The sequence below is a fragment of the Labrus mixtus genome, chromosome 1, assembly GCF_963584025.1.
Source record: "Labrus mixtus chromosome 1, fLabMix1.1, whole genome shotgun sequence".
NCBI lineage: Eukaryota > Metazoa > Chordata > Actinopteri > Labriformes > Labridae > Labrus > Labrus mixtus.
In genome coordinates this window covers 21485541-21502743 of record NC_083612.1, presented here as the reverse complement: position 1 = coordinate 21502743, position 17203 = coordinate 21485541, and the positions used below count along the sequence as shown (strand labels likewise).

General features: G+C 41.1%; 1 protein-coding gene across 1 annotated transcript; it reads right to left on the bottom strand.

Annotated features, from left to right (window-relative positions):
- Positions 1–228: 228 nt before the first annotated feature.
- dhx38 (DEAH (Asp-Glu-Ala-His) box polypeptide 38) lies at positions 229–16909 on the bottom strand. Its single transcript, XM_061038345.1, has 27 exons — positions 16625–16909; positions 15513–15856; positions 15002–15213; positions 14728–14880; positions 14448–14610; positions 13810–13928; positions 13641–13717; positions 13382–13537; positions 13110–13271; positions 12839–12946; positions 11430–11554; positions 11149–11286; positions 10860–11046; positions 9419–9604; positions 9088–9228; positions 8567–8677; positions 8157–8273; positions 7942–8049; positions 7722–7834; positions 7235–7443; positions 5811–5965; positions 5191–5346; positions 4781–4915; positions 4220–4345; positions 4038–4133; positions 3774–3895; positions 229–1328 (listed from the first exon to the last, which is right to left on the bottom strand). Exons 2-27 carry the CDS (start codon positions 15851–15853, stop codon positions 1247–1249), a joined length of 3798 nt encoding a protein of 1265 aa, XP_060894328.1. The 5' UTR covers positions 15854–15856; positions 16625–16909; the 3' UTR covers positions 229–1246.
- Positions 16910–17203: the final 294 nt, after the last annotated feature.

The window sequence follows — 17203 nt, the reverse complement described above, 5'->3', positions numbered from 1 at the left end:
ATTGAGGAGATTCACCCCTGAAGTGTTATCCCCTTTTCAGTACACGGTTTAATATCTAGTTGCAGAAAACAACTAGATATACAGATAGCCTTAACTAGCTAACTTTAACTGACTTGCATCACTTTCACTTATTAAGCTATCTTTCTAGCCAATGCAAAACGAACTGAAAAAGTGCGTCTGAAAGACATAATGCTGTTATGCCCTGCAGTGCACAAGAAGACACATCCGTTTAAAAAATAGCTAACATTTATTTGTTCATTTACAAAAGCTGTTGAGAGACAAAATACACAAGCAGTCCTCCTGCTGCGTTAGATCCATGTTAAAAAAAGACATAACAGAACCGTTGACACTATCCAAACATGGCCTTCAATAAACTGTTACGCTGCAGATAGACCAGTCTACCTGGAGCCGCTTGATATTCTCGTCAGCTGAGGGCAGAGGAGGGCGCACATCTACAAACAAATTTACCCGTTTAAAAAGACACATGTGCAAACATTTGTTTGGAGAAAACAATTCAGGGATGGCTGCTTTGTGCTTTGCAAAAATAAATTAGCTTATATCTTTAATCCCTCACTGATGTTTTGTGTGAAGCAAATCAGTTGTGGAACAAGGATGGTAGGAAAAACAAAAGGTCAATTCCTCAAGATGCATGAGTGTGTATTTGTGTGTATCAGACAACTCTAGAGGCTGCAGACACTCATGCCACAAGTACAGTTAGAGTAGTGCTACAGTCTGTAGAGGAGCATTTCAGGGTGGCACACACTGTCTAAGCCACAACAGAACAAGGAGACAAATACAAGGGCACAAAGACAAAAAAAACGTTGAAATCAGATAGTATTCTTATTCTCAGAATGGAGAAAATGCAACAGAACTTACAGTGATTTTTTCTAGATCAGATAAAATAATTCAAGAAACACTTTGTCAAAAATGACAACCTATAAATAGAGTATATAAAAGACAAAGTCATCCTGTCTTTGTTTCATTTTTAAAAAGGAAACAGCTATTTGTTGATTAAAGTAAAGGGAGGCATTTTGAAGAAGCTGGCTCCTATTTGAGTCTTGTGCCTTATACAAGTTCTCACTCTAGTGGTCCATACATAAACTGCAGGTAGTTGTTGTCCATGCTGGGAAAGACAGAAAGAAGGTGGAAGTGACATTGTGTGTTTGCTTGTGTCTGTGTAGTCCCAAGTCTGGAAGAAAATCAGCTTGAAGGAGTCGGTGTGCTGCTTTGCTGGATGGCTGCTCTTCTACAGTCCAAAGCGGGCGGAGGGGTGTCTGGGGGTCATGGGGGCATCTTCTTTCCTCCCTGGTGTGCAGATTTTCACAGCCCTGAATCAGACAAAAACAAGACAAATGTTTATTAACTGTGCAGATACAACCAAGCTTCATTAATCCCCTCACTCAGTTTAGTATTATGTTCAACCTCTCGTACACGAGGCTGAAGAAGAATGTGAACATGAAACAAGCAGGACCAGGCAGAGGGCCAAACAGGCAGGCTGGTGTTTCTGGGATGAGAGTCGGGAAGTAGAGCCTGACGCCGCTGACAGCAAATCTATCATCTTTAATTACAGAAGTGTGACACCCTGACACTGCTCACACTTCCCTCATCTCTCTCTCTCTTCCTTACACACACCTGCAGCAATTACAACCATCAGGCCATAACCTTCTTCTGTCACTGTGTCCTCTTCTCTCCGTCTGTGTGCTCACTTCAGGTGAAATTGTGGTTCTCTGTTCAAAACACAGGCTGTTTGGTGTTTCACAACAGATTTGAACAAAGTCTTTTTTCTACAAGGTTAGTTTTCTATAAATGTGTATGTTACACAGCAAAACATATCCAGCACAGTACACAATGCTTAATGGTAGAAAGTAGACTCTTTTCAAGTATCCAACGGTTTGCATTCATTTCTAAACAATCGGATCATTTCAAACTCTCAGAATTAGACTGAGTTGTGCAAACAATCAATAACTCAGGGACATTGTGACTTTAAGATTTAGACTTCTCGAAATTAATCTGCAGCTAAACTGCTAAAACAACACATCAGTTCAGTGACTTAAACAAAAGAAGAACAAGACCTACGTGACCGACACCGTGATGTGTAACGACTCAAGCAGGTTCCAGGAGTCAACAAATTGATTTTCAATCCATATAGAAAAGAACAGAGAATCATCATGATGTGGAGTTATACTAACAATAAAAAGAACCCAAGAAACTAATCATGTAAACTGTGCAGCCAAACGTAACAATAGTCTATATGTTTAGCACACATATAATATATTATAGTCTAATTTGACCTATTATTGTAATTGTGCCGTTCGGACACAGGAGTCTTTTTATATACCATATTTTAAAAGGAGTGTTACCAAACGTTTTAAAGTCAAACTTCTTAAAAGAAGCAGCTAGGTGTATAAGTTCTGTCTAAATTAATTACTGTAGCAATTGGACAAAAAGTGAAATTCAACCAAAGACTGTCTAATATGCAGAAAATTCAATCCAATCCAATAAGGAATTCAATAATAGCTCGCAATAAAAACACTTTGTGGCCTATGCAGATATTCTATCATTCACTTGAATTATCCACCATGGTTTAGACAGTTTTGGAAGGAAATAGTGAACGGATTTAACTTTTCTTGACACCAAGGTGACATCTAGAAAAGGTTTTGTGTTTTGAAAACATCTGTCCAAAGAGCTAATGATTAAATGAACAGTAATGTATGAGAGAGAGAGGTAGTAAATATTCACACTAGGTAAGATAGAAGCAGAGCAGGTTTGGCACTTATCATCTATTTAACATATTTCAATAATGTTCCCTACTCACATATTTGATTCAGTATGACAGCATGGGGTTTAGCCAACGAGCATACAGAGTCAACATGATTGAACTTTGGTAGCTTATACTCTTGGCTTTCATATTTAATGCTTCACATGGAAGTACACAGGTCTCCACTGCTAGTGCTTACAACTGATGTGGCTCTTTCTCTTGGCTACTTTCCCACTGTTAGAAACAAAACAACTGACATCACCATTTACCAATTCACACCACTGATATGTGCTGGTGAGCAGGGAGTCAGGTGATAAGCAGCCAGCCTGACGAAATCTTCCATCCCGGTCACAGTGAGCTCATGGAGGAGACACTCGTGAGGCCTGCCGGAGGACAAAGGCAGGCTGGAGGGAGCCCAGGAGAGCCAGCGCCTTTCATTATCACACATCCTGCTTCCTCTGCTTAAATCTAATTCTTAATCCTATACCTCGAGTGTGATTATTTTCAACAGATCTGTTACAGACGTGGTCACACAAACTCAAAGAGATAAACCAGCCGATTAATTAACAATAAAAGTGCTTTTTTTTTTTTTTTAAAGTCTGTCTCTGTAACCTTATTTCTCTCTACAAAGCTGGCGGATGGGTGTGAAATTAATTTTTTGGTCTAATTTGAAATTGAACGTTCCCCTCCTTTCTCTGCTCTGCTATGGCACAATTTAAATTGCTGCAGTAATGGGGGTCAGCCAGGAGTCAATATTATTTCTTTTTGTCTCGTCTGCGGGGACCAGAGGTGAGAAAAGCTCATCATGAAGAGTGAGAGAGGGTGAGCAGAGAGTGTGTGAGTGAGTGTGTGTGTGTGTGTGGCGGGGGGGAGATATGGATTGGCAGTGAGGTAGGTAAATTAAACGTTTCTATCTTGACTGTGTATGGAAAATGAGGGCCATGGGGGAACTATTGTTAGAGGAGGCTCGTGTGTGATGAGGAGGCACAAAGAGGAGAGTTAGTCTGTGACTTACTTAACGCTGCAGGTGTTGTTCTTCTTCTCCTGTTCGTCTCGACGCGATCGCAGCTGCTCCTCAGCCATGGACATCTCCTCCTCCATGTTGGTGATCTCCTCCTTGGCCCTGCGACGGTTCTCCTAGAGGAGCGACACAGAGAGATGAGGAAAGGACTACAGTGAAGGACGCGCTTAAGTCGGTATAGAGGTTGTGTGTTTAAAACCACACACACTAAAATATATGATGGAAAGTATGGCAAGTCCTGCGGTTGCCTGGTCTTACCTGTCTGCTTCTTCCTGCATGTTTGATGCTGTAAAACATCGGGCCGAGCTCTGCCAGCCACTCTCCATCCACTGCCGTCACACACTGCATGTACTCCTACAGCACAAAGCAAAACTGTAACATCCACAAAACATATTGCATTATTTCATGTCATGCTCCCAAAAGTTCTTCAGCTCACAGACCTTGGTCGTCATGACGAGCTCGTGGTAGATGATGTAGTCCGGGGTGTAGCCCATACCAAACAGGGAGCTGGTAGGATGGAGGTGACATGGCATGCCTGTCCTCACGTTCACATATTCACCGATGCCCTGGGAGTAAACACAGACATAAATAACACGTTTAACGCACGACTCTGGATTTCTTGACAAGAAAATAGGACCCTGTGTGAGGTTTAACTGTGTCTTTCTGTCTCTGTGTGTGCTTGTGCATTTTGAGGTCAGAGCAAAGCAGGTCCTCTGGGTTAATTTGCTTCTCCACCTAGCCAAGACAGCAGGAAAATAAATTTGAAGTATATCCAACGCGGCTACGATTGCTTAGGTTAGCCGGCTACTCATAAGTCAAACGGAGAGCCCTGATTATATAGTCATGATTTCAAATTCCCTTTCAGATTTTAGCGCTGTATTAATGTGAGGCCAGGAGGGATATTTCACCGCTCTGTAATTATGCCGCTATAAATCTGCCACAACCAGTTGCCACTAGGCATAGCATATTAACTGAGGGGAAACCCAGAGTGCACAAAGTACCTTGAGCTTGGCAGCCTGGTGGAAGTAAGCAGCACAGATGCACTTTCTGATGATGTCCCAGTCCGACCCGCAGGAAATCAGGTTCATCCTCTGCTGCACCATGATGTCCTTTAGTTGGGAACGCACCTCACGCACCTGCACGAACACAGGAGGTGTTATTAGTGGAACCACAAACAAGTCATCCAACCTGCTAGAAACCGCCTGCTTTATGGGAAAATGTATCACTGCTTTCAGGCGTTCTTAAAAATGTATCATGAGAAAATAGTAGAAGCTGTCATATTTGCAGACAACATTCAAAATAGTACCATGAATAGGTCTTACAGGACCTGAATTTAATTGTACACATATTCAGGTTTCGGAGGGTCAGAGTGTGTTCACAGAGAGAACAGCTGTAGCAGAGGAATTCTGACCTTGCGCATGGCCTTCGTGTGGATAAAGTGCTCGTTGCACCACACGCTGGAGTAGTTGTTGTTCTTCCACTGCATGTAGACGTTGAGGTAGGTGAGGTGGTCACTCTCTGGGACCGAGAACTTCTCCCTCACCTGGTCGCTCTCTTCCTCACGACCCTGCACAGACACACAGAGTGAGATTTCTATATATCAGTGGAATTTTTTTTTTTTAACATCTTATGGTTATTTTTCTCCCATTGTGGGATATATTTATACACAAACAAAACACTTAAACATTAAAACAGTGTGAATAATCAATTAGAGGATTAAACAATAAGATCACAGTGTATAACAGGCCTACATACAGAGACCTTGTCAGCTGATCAGTCAAAACACCAACATCTGTTTGGAATCATGTTTCTGGTTAGCTGTCGTGTAAATGTATGTTTTTGCCTCATCTAATGCCTGCTAGAAATATCTTACTTGTAAGCTGCTAAGTGCTCCAATATGATCACCAGCTGCCAAACATTATGTCAGTCTGTTTTTGGTGATGGACATATGGTGTAAGGTCAGCTTGTAGAGCTTCCTCCTTTCTATTTTCGACACTTTAACTCAGTAAACTTCATAATAAACATGTGTACCTTAGGTCTGTAGAAGATGGCCGGCACAGACAGCATAGAGACAATAATAAGGATGTCAGCACTGCAGCCCATATCGCAGGACACAATCAGCATCTTGGAGAGGGCCGGGTCAAGGGGAAATTCCACCATCAGGCGTCCTGTTGGTGTCAAAGCACCTGAGAGAGAAAAAAAGAAAAACAACAACAACCAGGTCACACATGAAGTAAATCAAAGTGCATGAAACGTGGAGAATCTAGGAGGAAGAAGCACAAGATAAGCTTCTTTTCCATCGAAAGCCAGCGGGTGTGATGGAGAAGCGGGCATAAAGTGACACTTATTTGTCTAACAACATGAGAAAGGAGGATGAACTGCTGACAGCTGAGAATACTTGTAGAGAGAAAAAAAAAAGAGAGAGTGAGATCAAAAACTTTGCCGGTTCTGATTTAAATGATTAGACGACAGAGTCTAAGAAGCTTATGAGGAGGAAAAGCAGAGAAGCAGAGCAGCCAGTTTTGGGGCAGGTAAGCCCTAATCAGAGATAATCTGCTGTTAACACACCATACAGGGAATCATCAAAAGTCCCCCCCTTATCCCCAAATCCTTAAATCCCCAAGAATCTGGCTAAGGATGAGACAGGAATGAGACTCAGCCAGTCAAATCACACACAGGATCGGTTACTAGGCAATTACTCCACCAGCTAAACCAGCGTCCTCCAGGCCTGTTTGTAGTGTCTGCATCATCACCAAAGCATCCTCTAAACAGCTGGTCTCCTGCCTGTGTTTGTGTTGTCAGCATCGCTGTGTGTGTAAGCGCTCAAAGCAGCACTGAGGGAGAAATACAGCCCTTAAATAGCCAATATTCTCCGTCACTGCTTCACCTTCAGCTTCACCTTCATCTCAAAAAGAGGATGATTTATGTTGTTTAGCTCTACTAAACTAAAGAGCGGTTGAAGACTTGTGAGGCTACGAGGAGAGCAGGGATGAAAACTGGCATAACAAAACATCAGGATACTATGCATGGCATTATTTATACAAGATGGAGCGATCCATCGACAAATGGCCACAATTTAGATTATCTACTTTTTTTTTTCATCTTGTTACCTGTTATGGAATTGAATCAAAATTTGCTGATATTTAAAGAAAATCTGTTAATCAATATGCTACCTGAAAATAAATACTACTAGATGACTTGATAATGAAAATAATCAGAAGTTGCCACTCTGGTTCATAAAGTAGGCTGTATAAAATTAATATCATCGATTCTATAAAAAAAAAGAGCAGACCAAAGAGCAGATATGTGTTAGATTTATATGTTGTTCTTGTCTTTGGGGACTTCATGAAATACAGTATATTACTTTATTACTTACATACAGGAAGTCTCTCTAAAAAGAAATGCCTTGTGATTGCAGGTATGTTATACTTTGGTGCCCGTGGTTCTCTCCTCACCTGTGTTGTCTAAAGCTCCCAGGATCCAGAGCTGGTACATGGAGTTGAGCATGTTGTCCTCAGGTGGAGGGTCCATGAAGTGGAACATGAGCAGATCCTGAACCCCAAGAGACTTCAGCAGCAGGACCACGTTAGCCAGGTTGGTCCTCTGGATCTCTGGTATGGTCGTAGTCAGCATCTCATTCTTATAGGCGCTCTGAGTGTAGAGTCTGGAGAGGAGGAGGGCAGACAGACACATGTTAAGTCATTTAAGTGATGATGCCATCAAACTAAAATCACATGTTTTTAAACAAAGAATGAAAATACACAGACGTTTGTACATGTTCTGTTATCTTTTTTGTGGTATGTGAACTAAAAGAGACAACAGAGTGAGAAAGAAATGCAAGCTCCGTCTCTCAGAAGACTAGAAAGAATTGTAAGAACCTGAACATTGTATTAACTATTCACCTATTCCAGCTCAACACAGAGATAAGACCATGGTTATTACCTGTAACACTGCCCTGGTCCTGTACGTCCTGCTCGACCAGATCGCTGGTTGGCATTAGCTTGGCTAATGGGATAAACCTGTAGAGCGTCCATACCGATGCGCGGATTGAAAACCTGTTAAAGAAAATACAAATGGTTTCAGATTAGTTTAAACGTGTTTACGGTGAAATGTTATTCAAGAGTGATGTTGTAAAAAAAATAATACATGTGACATAGTGTACCTTAAGTTTGCAGTATCCTGCGTCCACAACAAACATGATTCCATCCACAGTCAGAGAGGTCTCAGCGATGTTTGTAGCAACAATGCATTTCCTCACACCGTCTGGAGCCTGGCAAAAGAGACATTCAAGACAGGCAACTTTGTTTTAATTACAAGTAATTATTGACTTAACGTGTAGAAAAGCGTACATCATTACAGGCAGTAACAGACGCAAACCTTTTGAAAGATCTTGGCTTGGAGATCAGATGGCAGCTGTGAGTAGATGGGCAGCACTGCCAGAGCAGGAGCATTCTCCAAGTCCTCCAACCGCTCTATAATCTGATCGGAGGTCACCTGCAAGACAAGAATATATTAAAACAGTGACAGCAGGGTGCTGATTGACAGATAAACTCCTGTCCTGATGGTTTATTAGTATGGTACATACGTTATGCTTATCCTGTGAAATAGGATTGTCTTACCCTGAAAGGCCAACGATTGAGAAAGTATGACACCAAAACTTTTGAAACATGCCTTCATTCAATCATTTTAGATTTACTGCTTTGACCTATTCATACAGCAGCTTCAATCTAGATCACAGTCTTTGAATATGCAATAACTGAAAGATAACCCTGCCACATGTCCCTCACCTCAATGTCCTCCTGCCCGGGCATGAATATGAGAATGTCTCCCATCAAGCCACTGAGGTGGATCTGCAGGGCCTGCTTCACTGCTGCCTCCACATAGTCCTCCTGAGGAGTCTACATAACACAGAGCACAACATTCAAACCCTGAAACACCCTTCAACAAACAATCACCGTTCTTATAATAATGACACATTAGAAAATATATATTAAAGTCACGTGTAAGGGTTTTGAGTATATTTCAGAGTTGTACATTTTTTTTCAAACTGAAAGCTGTAAGATTTGAGAGAAAAAAAGACTAAATTATGTTGATTATTTTACAGATTATTTCACGCCTTTCTGACATGCTTTTCTTACAGTTTGATAAAGTTGATTTTTAAGGGTTAAAGACTGAATTACAAATAAAGACGAGCGGGCTTGTTTGGAGCACATTAATGTGCCAAAATGATCTAAGAGCAGATAAATGATGATTTGAGGATGTAGTGTGATTCCTTATCAGTGAAAGGAGAAAAGAAACAGAGGCATACCTTGCTAAACAAGATGTCTACGGGAAACGTTCTCCCCGGGATGTGGAATATGGGTACGTTGCCAAAGAATGCAGCAAACTTGTCTGAGTCCATAGTTGCAGAAGTTACTATGAGTTTTAAATCAGTGCGTCGAGCCACAACCTGATGGAAAACAGCAAACAGGGGAGATATAACAGAATGTAATCAATGGGTTATTACACTGAAATCTTACAAGGAAACAACAAACCAACACGGCAATCCATCATTTAGACACACAGGAAATGTAGCTGTTTGTATGTCTTGAAAATAACAAAAAGACTTTTATCTGTAAAGGGTGTCGTCATGTACTGACCTCACGTAGCAGGCCAAACAACACATCTGTATTCAGTGAGCGTTCGTGAGCCTCGTCCATGATAACAGCACTGTAGTGGTCCAGGTCTGACTCCCTCAGAGACTCCCTGAGCAGGATACCGTCCGTCATGTACTTAATTAATGTTTTCTCAGACGTGCAGTCTTCAAAACGAATCGCATAACCCACCTGCAGAAAAAAAGCAGAAAATTCAACCCAAGATAACATGAAACACATACTTTATAAGTTTACATTAGACAACTGTTTGTATTGACCTGACCTTATACAAAATTAAAAATACAACCTAAACTTAGTGTTGTTCGCAGTAAGAGAGCAGTGTTTGACAGCTGTGCCTGTTATTTGAGCTATTTAACCAGTGGTACAGCTGTTGTTTCTCCTCAGTTCAGACTGCCACACTATAATGCAACACAGTTTTAATATTTTTAACAAAGGTATTAAATCATGGCTGAAGGAGAAACTAAATTGCTCCCACACGTAAACGTACATGAGATCACAAATGTCTGCCGTATATTTTTGCTGCCTTCTCTTTGTAACCGTATTTTATCCCCGTTGCATTCATAACTGTACAGTATTTATAACTGAGCTGTTTTTATTTTCTATCTGTTATTTCTAAAAGCCTCCTGTAGACAGGTGTTGCAAATTATCATTTTGCTAAAAACACTAAGAGCAATTCATCTGAGACTTGTGCATGGTTTAATGTTTCAGCACCAATGTTACTGTATGTCCATTTCAAATAAACAAATAAATAAATAAAGGCAAAAAAAAAACAACTACATTTTTCCATTTGTCCACTAGATGGCGGTGTGATTCAGCATGTCAGTCACTAATGGGTTTGAGAAAGAGAGCGTCTCAGACTGAGCGTTACATAGTTCAGTAATTATGAGACCAAGTCATTCTATACACCTTACAACAGAATAGAAGTCCCCACAGTTTTACTGCATTAGTTCATTTAAATCTTTGATACTCTTAAAAAATATAAACTCTTACAAAATACTTTAGCTGCTCTCTTGTTCAATTTAGAAATACCATTCCTAAATTAGCTGTGAAAACATTTACTTTAAGTTAATGATTGCATCACATGTGTTTAATTTACTGAATCTGACTATTTCCCATGGGATACTATTTTAGTAGTAAAATTGTCTCGGCTGAAGCAAACGGCTGCATCAAAATCCAATCTGCAGAAACACAAATGTGATCAGAACACATCCAAACACTAGCCTGATTTAAAATAACTATGAAAATAAGTCACTGTTTTAAACTACAAATATTCTAACGCATACATCTCAAAGCATGGAAATCATTGTAGTTCTAGTTCATATTCAGCATAATTGCTCCTTACCATTTTGTAAATCTTTCAGAAAATACTAGATAGCTATATATTGGTGAATGTGGTGATGTTTGCTCGAGTTGTCCACTGTCTCACCTCCTCTCCCAAGTTAGTGCCGATCTCTTCACTGACTCTCTTGGCCACGCTCATGGCTGCTACTCTTCGGGGCTGGGTACAACCCACCATGCCATAGCTCGTGTAGCCGTCCTCGTGCAGGTACTGAGTCAGCTGGGTGGTCTTCCCACTGCCCGTCTCTCCAACAACAATCACGATGCTATTGTCCCTATAGACGGCAGCAATCACATTGAAAAGCTATAGGTTAATCAAAAAAGATCTCATCAGTGTTGAGGAGTGATGTAAAGTGAAAATAAGTGAAGAATATTACCTTATGATGTTTAGAAGTTGTTGTCTGACAGCAAAAATAGGAAGGTACTGTCTCTGCTCCAGAAGAGTCTTCTTCTTAGCAAATTCACTGCTAGCCTCAGACTTATCTTTCATGTGGTCTGCAAATTTCTGCTCCGCTCTGAGAGAGAAAACCACCAAAAATGTATGTTGAACATCAGACAGACTGATATAACACTTCTTGGAGTTGAGCCTGTGAATTATTAAAAAAGAACATTTGAAATCTTGTCAAACTTCAGGCTTTTTCAAAAGACAGTCTGGTACCTGTAGTCAACTTTGCCGTCCTCGCCGACTGGTTGGCCCCCAGAGGTGTCTGCTTCCTCTGTCTTCTTGATCCCCATGATGTCCCCTAACTTAGTTCCTGCCAGCTCCCAGTGTTTGTGCTGCGCCTGAAATCATAATTATTCCAGTTAAATCACACGGTTATGAAGACAAAGTTTGCAACAGGAGTCAAGCTTTCCGTCTGATGGACATTCAACACAGCAAAGAGATGACACAGGCTCTGGGGTTACATTTGTCTTGTTATCTTAAGTCACTGATGGTGGTTTGCAGTTTAAATGTCATTAACTTGCCAAGGTAGGCTGATCAGGAATACATGAATTACTGTAATGATGAAGCTTGACAACATTGAGATTATCAACCTGACGTGAATGTGACCATGAAACCCTAAGAATTGTCTTATCAGTATTAAAGGAGCAATATGTAATATCTACTGAATTAAATCATAATGACCTGACTATATCATCCAACATTAAAGAAACATGCTATGTTAAAGTGCTGGCTTCTCTGACAACGCAGCAGCATATGTATGTCTTCCTTCTAAGTTTCTATTCCGGTCCGGAACGGTTTGTTTTTGTTTTGACCAGGGAAGTAGACAGTTTTGAGTCACCCCCACACGGCCATTTTGGACGCCCCTCGGTTTTTGCCAGACATGAGACCAGTAATCACAATAAACCAACAGGTGTTGAAAGCAGTCAAGCAAACTGGTTCAGATATAAGTCATTCTACCAGACCTAAAAAAGCGTGGTAAAACCAGGATTAATATTGGAGAATGCTTTTTGAAAAATGGAGCGAGGTTAGAGAGCAGAAAGGTTTCCAGATCGATATAGAGCTGGCTAAACACTGAAGCTTAAAGGGACGCTTCACCCATTTGCATTAAGCTTTGTATCATTAGAAACCTGGTAGTATTTTTGAATGGTCTATATTTATTTTGGGTTCTATAAATGGATAAATATCAACAAAAGTATCTGTTATATGTGTCTACATCCTCTTCACACTTTTTTTCATACTAATAAAATGTTCTGGCTTTCACCACAACCAGGCGACAACCTTTCATCACACATCCCTAATGATGGTCTACTTTCTAGTTCCTGTGTTATAAGCTTGGCATTTGCTACTAAATGATTTTTACTTCTTGCAGAAGTCAGAATGCTTTAAAGGGCCCTATAATTTTAAATGTACGGATATTCCAGATTCGATCACTTGGATTCCTTTTTAAAGGTTAATACATCCATTTCCCCTCCAGCAACCTTCCTTACAGATGTTTTTACAATAGAAATGTTAGAATAACTGTCATATCCCTGATCAGGATCAAAAAAGCCCGGGCAGACCCATTCACCAGGCCTCTGCATTTGTCTGAATAGTACATGCAGATCAGTCAAAATCAAGCTAACCTTCTTGCGTTCTTTCTGCTCGCGATGTTTTCGAACAAGCTGACTGCCTTTACGAGAGATGATGGCCATGTCAGAGGTAGCATCTTTCACAGGGATGACAGGCTCTGGCTGCAGCAGGGAAAAAAAACAACATCAACAAGCAGTTAGACCAAAACCAAACTTGTAACATATTTTAGCTATGTACATGTTGAAGTTATGTTTACAGCTATAAATCCACCTGAACCCAGAGCCTGGTGATTACAGGCCTCTGATTATGAACTGTTTAGATCACCTGCTTAGTGAAGACTATTCTTCCGTCCAGGAAGGGGGGAACCAGGTTGTGAACCAGCAGGTGAACCTTGGCAGCATTGTCCTCCTCAAAGTCTTCATCCACCTCCAGCCTCTGCACTACACCACTGGTCAGCATGCGGTTGGTCTCCCACCGCTCATTATCCTGAGTCAAGAAACACAGCCTGTTAGCAAGACCCACAGGCAGACAGATGCACTAACAAGACATATATACATATACATACATATATAAACACATATAGTACTGTGATGTACCTCGTTGATCTGTCGTTTCTGGGCAGAGATTCTTTTCTGAGTCTGCTTCTGGAGGATCTGCTCTCTCTTCTTCACATATTCTTCAGAGGTGGTAGTGAAAGGGTTGTGGAACTCGTCATAGCCTTCGTCCATCATGTACCAATCTCTGTCAGCTTGCTGCAAAAATAGTGACACAACAGGAGATGTAGAAAAAAATCTTCACACCAGAGAAAGTTAAAACGCTTCTGTAAGACATGAATGAATGACAGCTGTGACTCACCTTCTGATCCTCCTGCCACTGGTCTTTCTCGCTCTCATTATCAAACATGATTCCTCCCTCGCCATCTTCTTTCCTACCTGAAGAAGAGACAGAATAAGAATAATGTTACGGGACAAGCAGTACTTAAATCTTCCGCATACGCAAAACCTGCTGGTTTTTGGAGTAGTACCTTTTCCTTGCGATAGACGAGGTGTAGAACCCAAATGTTTCCTGTCATTGGCCCACTCGTTGTACTTGTATGACGGGGTGGGCAGCGGTGTGTCATCAGGGTAACGACCTCTGACTGACCTAAGGACACAACAGAGAGACAGTGTCATATAATATAAGCAAAAGAACCTCAGAAACAAAGCTTTTCATGTCAATGTGTATAGCCTAACTTCACTGTACAAAGGTGTGTTCTGATGACAGTGTGCAGATTAAATGTGAATAATCGCATCATGGAGCTTGATAATGTGTCAATGTTAAAACAATAACCGCTGTAACTAAAAAGGTTTGTCATTCCATGCATTGGTTGTTAATCTAATTTTTTATATTATTAAGCAACAATGATGCTAATTAAAATGTTACTTGTTACATTTTTTATGGCTATTGAGGAATATACCTGCTTTGTTGTTTATAGCATTGAGTGCACGGAGCCGTCATCTTATCTTTGTTAGGAGGTTTCTACTTTTGAGTTCAGTGGCATTTAGTGCGCGCTCACACTAGGCAAAGTTGTGCCGTGCCGTGCTTAAGCACAATTGTCCCCCTCTCCCCTTAGTGTGAGTGCGCCCTTAAACTTTAAACAAATCAAAAGCAATGGTTGTTTACCTGTCCCTTCTCTCACTCTCTTGTCCGGAGCGATGGCTTCGTTCAGAGCGATCTGACTCTCTGTGAGAGAGGACTGGAGACGGAGACTCCCAGTGGGAGTGCCTTGAACTGGAATAGCCGCTGTCATCCTCCTCCCAGTTCGAGTGCGAGGGTGTGAAAGCATCTATATAAACGACATAAATAAGTCCAGTCAACAAACCAAGTGAACACTCCTGGAAACAACATGGAAACATGGAAATGTACGTCTTGAAATTAAAGCAATTTAATAAAACTAAAGCACCTCTGGGGCGATGCTGTGGTGACTGAGGTTCATCTCTCTTCGTCCCCCGACTGATACGATCGGACCAGCCCTCTCTCTGTGAACGTTCGCTTCTCTCCCCTCGCTCCGACCGACTGCTGCTACTGCCACGGCTACGGCTGCCCTCGCGCTCATCTGGCACACAGAGACAAGAAGAAAAGTTTTTCTCAACAACGCCAACTGAGAAAGAAGTTGCTTTCACTATCCATTAATCAATTACTACAACATGACTTTAAGTTACTTTAGTGATGTTTACCCTTTTCACTTTTTCGGTCTCTTCCTTTATCTCTGCTCCTTTCTCTGTCTCTGTCTCTGTCTCTGTTCTTGTCCTCTTTGGACGAGGCGTACACTCCATGTTCTCGTCTGTCTTTCTCTCTCTGCTGGTGTCTGCGTCGGAACTCTTCACTTACACCTCCGGGGTTTGAGGGCGTCTCTGAGCCGGTCACACGATACTTCCTGCTGGGAAGACTGGAATGAAATATTAAACATTGGTCATACTGTTTGTATACCATTACAGTGAGTAAATGATCAATGAGTAAAAGGAGGAACCAATAAAATGCTTGGAGGCAACAAAATTCAAAGAAAGGCGTGGTTATGTTTCAAGATAATTTGCTTTTTTTTTTTTCTATAATGCAAAGTTAATCTCAATAGCTTTGAGAGTGCCACGGTGGAAAAAAAAAAACTATCCACAAACACGACCAAACGGTGTCCCCTGCCTTTCAGTGAACAGAAACTATCTTAAATGATACATTGTTTATACTCCTTACCTCTCCTTCTTAGTATTTTGTTTTTTCTCATCATCATCTTCTTCGTCTTCTTCATCAGACCCAGAGTCACTTTTTGCTTCCTCCCAGTCCTTAAAGGACGAAACTTTGGACCTCTTTGTATTTCTGTCATCCCCACTACCATCAGACTGTTCCTTACTCTCACGCTCCTTCCTTTTCTGAGCAGCCAGCAGATCCAAGCCGAGCAAGGAGGTGCGTGGAGTAGGTGCTCGGAAAACATGGGGCTCTGCAGCAGCGCTCTTCTTCTTAACTATCAGTCCGCCAACTTGAGCCGTTGGATCCATCCCTTCCAGCCTGTGCATGGACACATCATCATCATCCATAATCTGTGGGGGCAAATGACATTGCAAAAGGTAAATATGGGTAAAATACAAAATATTTACTATTTTTCTAACTAATAGTTGAGCACTGCTAAGGCTGTATATTGCAATAATTTCATTAACTACTAAATCATTCAATTTCAATTACAAGAGGTCAAAAAGGTGATTAATGCTGCTAATCACATCAACCTGGATTCCTAAGAAATATTTGTCAGGTATTTTTACTTTCGATAGATCAACAGACAAAAAGTTCAAAATAGATTCACTTTAACAAAGATAAGATTAAGACTCATAGTTGGAACTCCTGAGAGAAAAGTGTTGCCTATAAATTCCTTTGTAATTAACTATTATATCAGCAATCATCAACCATGACATGACTGCAAATATCAGACAATCTGAAGAAGCTTGAACAATAATATGGACGTATGGAGTATTTTTTATGGCAGTCTACAAATCCATTTATTTCTACACTGAAACAAAGATTGATACTTTCCTGACAGAGCATTGTTGAAAGACAGATGTTTTTATTCACCGTGAATAATGATAATAATGTTGTTATTCAGATTAAAAAAAAGGCGCCTTCAAAATATTCTAACCTAACAAGGCAGACAGTAACTTCATAACATTTGCACTTTCTGTATCTTCTCCAGCCGCATTAGTTACAAACATCTTGCATGTAAGGTATCCAAGGTCACAAACGAGGCTCGACTCATAGTTAAAGACAAAGTCCTTGTTTAATATCGCTTAGGTGAAATGAATGAAATTGATGCGTACCTTGGATATGGCTGCTGGCCTTGTTTAGTCTGCGAGATATCAGGTTCTGCCCTGACAACAAGGCCTGGCGACAAGATGCGAAAAACGTCCACGTGTTTATTATGGTCTAAAAAGAAGAAACTCGATTATAAAGGTTGATGTTTCAGGTCTACGGTCAGAAAATGGGCGTTCAGCTGCCTGTTACCGGAAAACAATAACACTACGGCTTTCGTAGACACAACGCGTATGTTACAAACGAGGGAGCAGCCATTGCAATCCAACAATTCACAGGGGCAGCGGAAAAGGATTACTCAAAACTTTATTCAAACGGAATTCGTGGACAAAGGGACAGCGGTGAGAAAAACATACTGTCATCTGCTGTGCCTCCAGCAGATGGTGACAGCGTGCCGTGTTCCTTTAGTGTGTGCCTGAGCTAATGACAGCCGTGTGTTGGGTAATGGTAGAAGCTTTGTGGATGTCTGAGCGGGTACAGGTATGGCTGCAGCCTGGAGACCTCTCCTCTCATGGCGTCTCGCCTCATGCATTTTTCTCTTCCCATGCTGCTGCAGCCTGGAGACCTCTCGTTTCTATTTTATTCCT

Coding starts and splice junctions, on each gene's coding strand:
- dhx38 (XM_061038345.1), bottom strand. CDS start 15,853: ATGGATGATGATGATGTGTCCATGCACAGGCTGGAAGGGATGGATCCA. Junction 14,881..15,001: donor AGACCGAAAAAGTGAAAAGG/GTAAACATCACT, acceptor TCTGTGTGCCAG/ATGAGCGCGAGGGCAGCCGT. Junction 4,134..4,219: donor AGCTCGTCATGACGACCAAG/GTCTGTGAGCTG, acceptor TTTGTGCTGTAG/GAGTACATGCAGTGTGTGAC.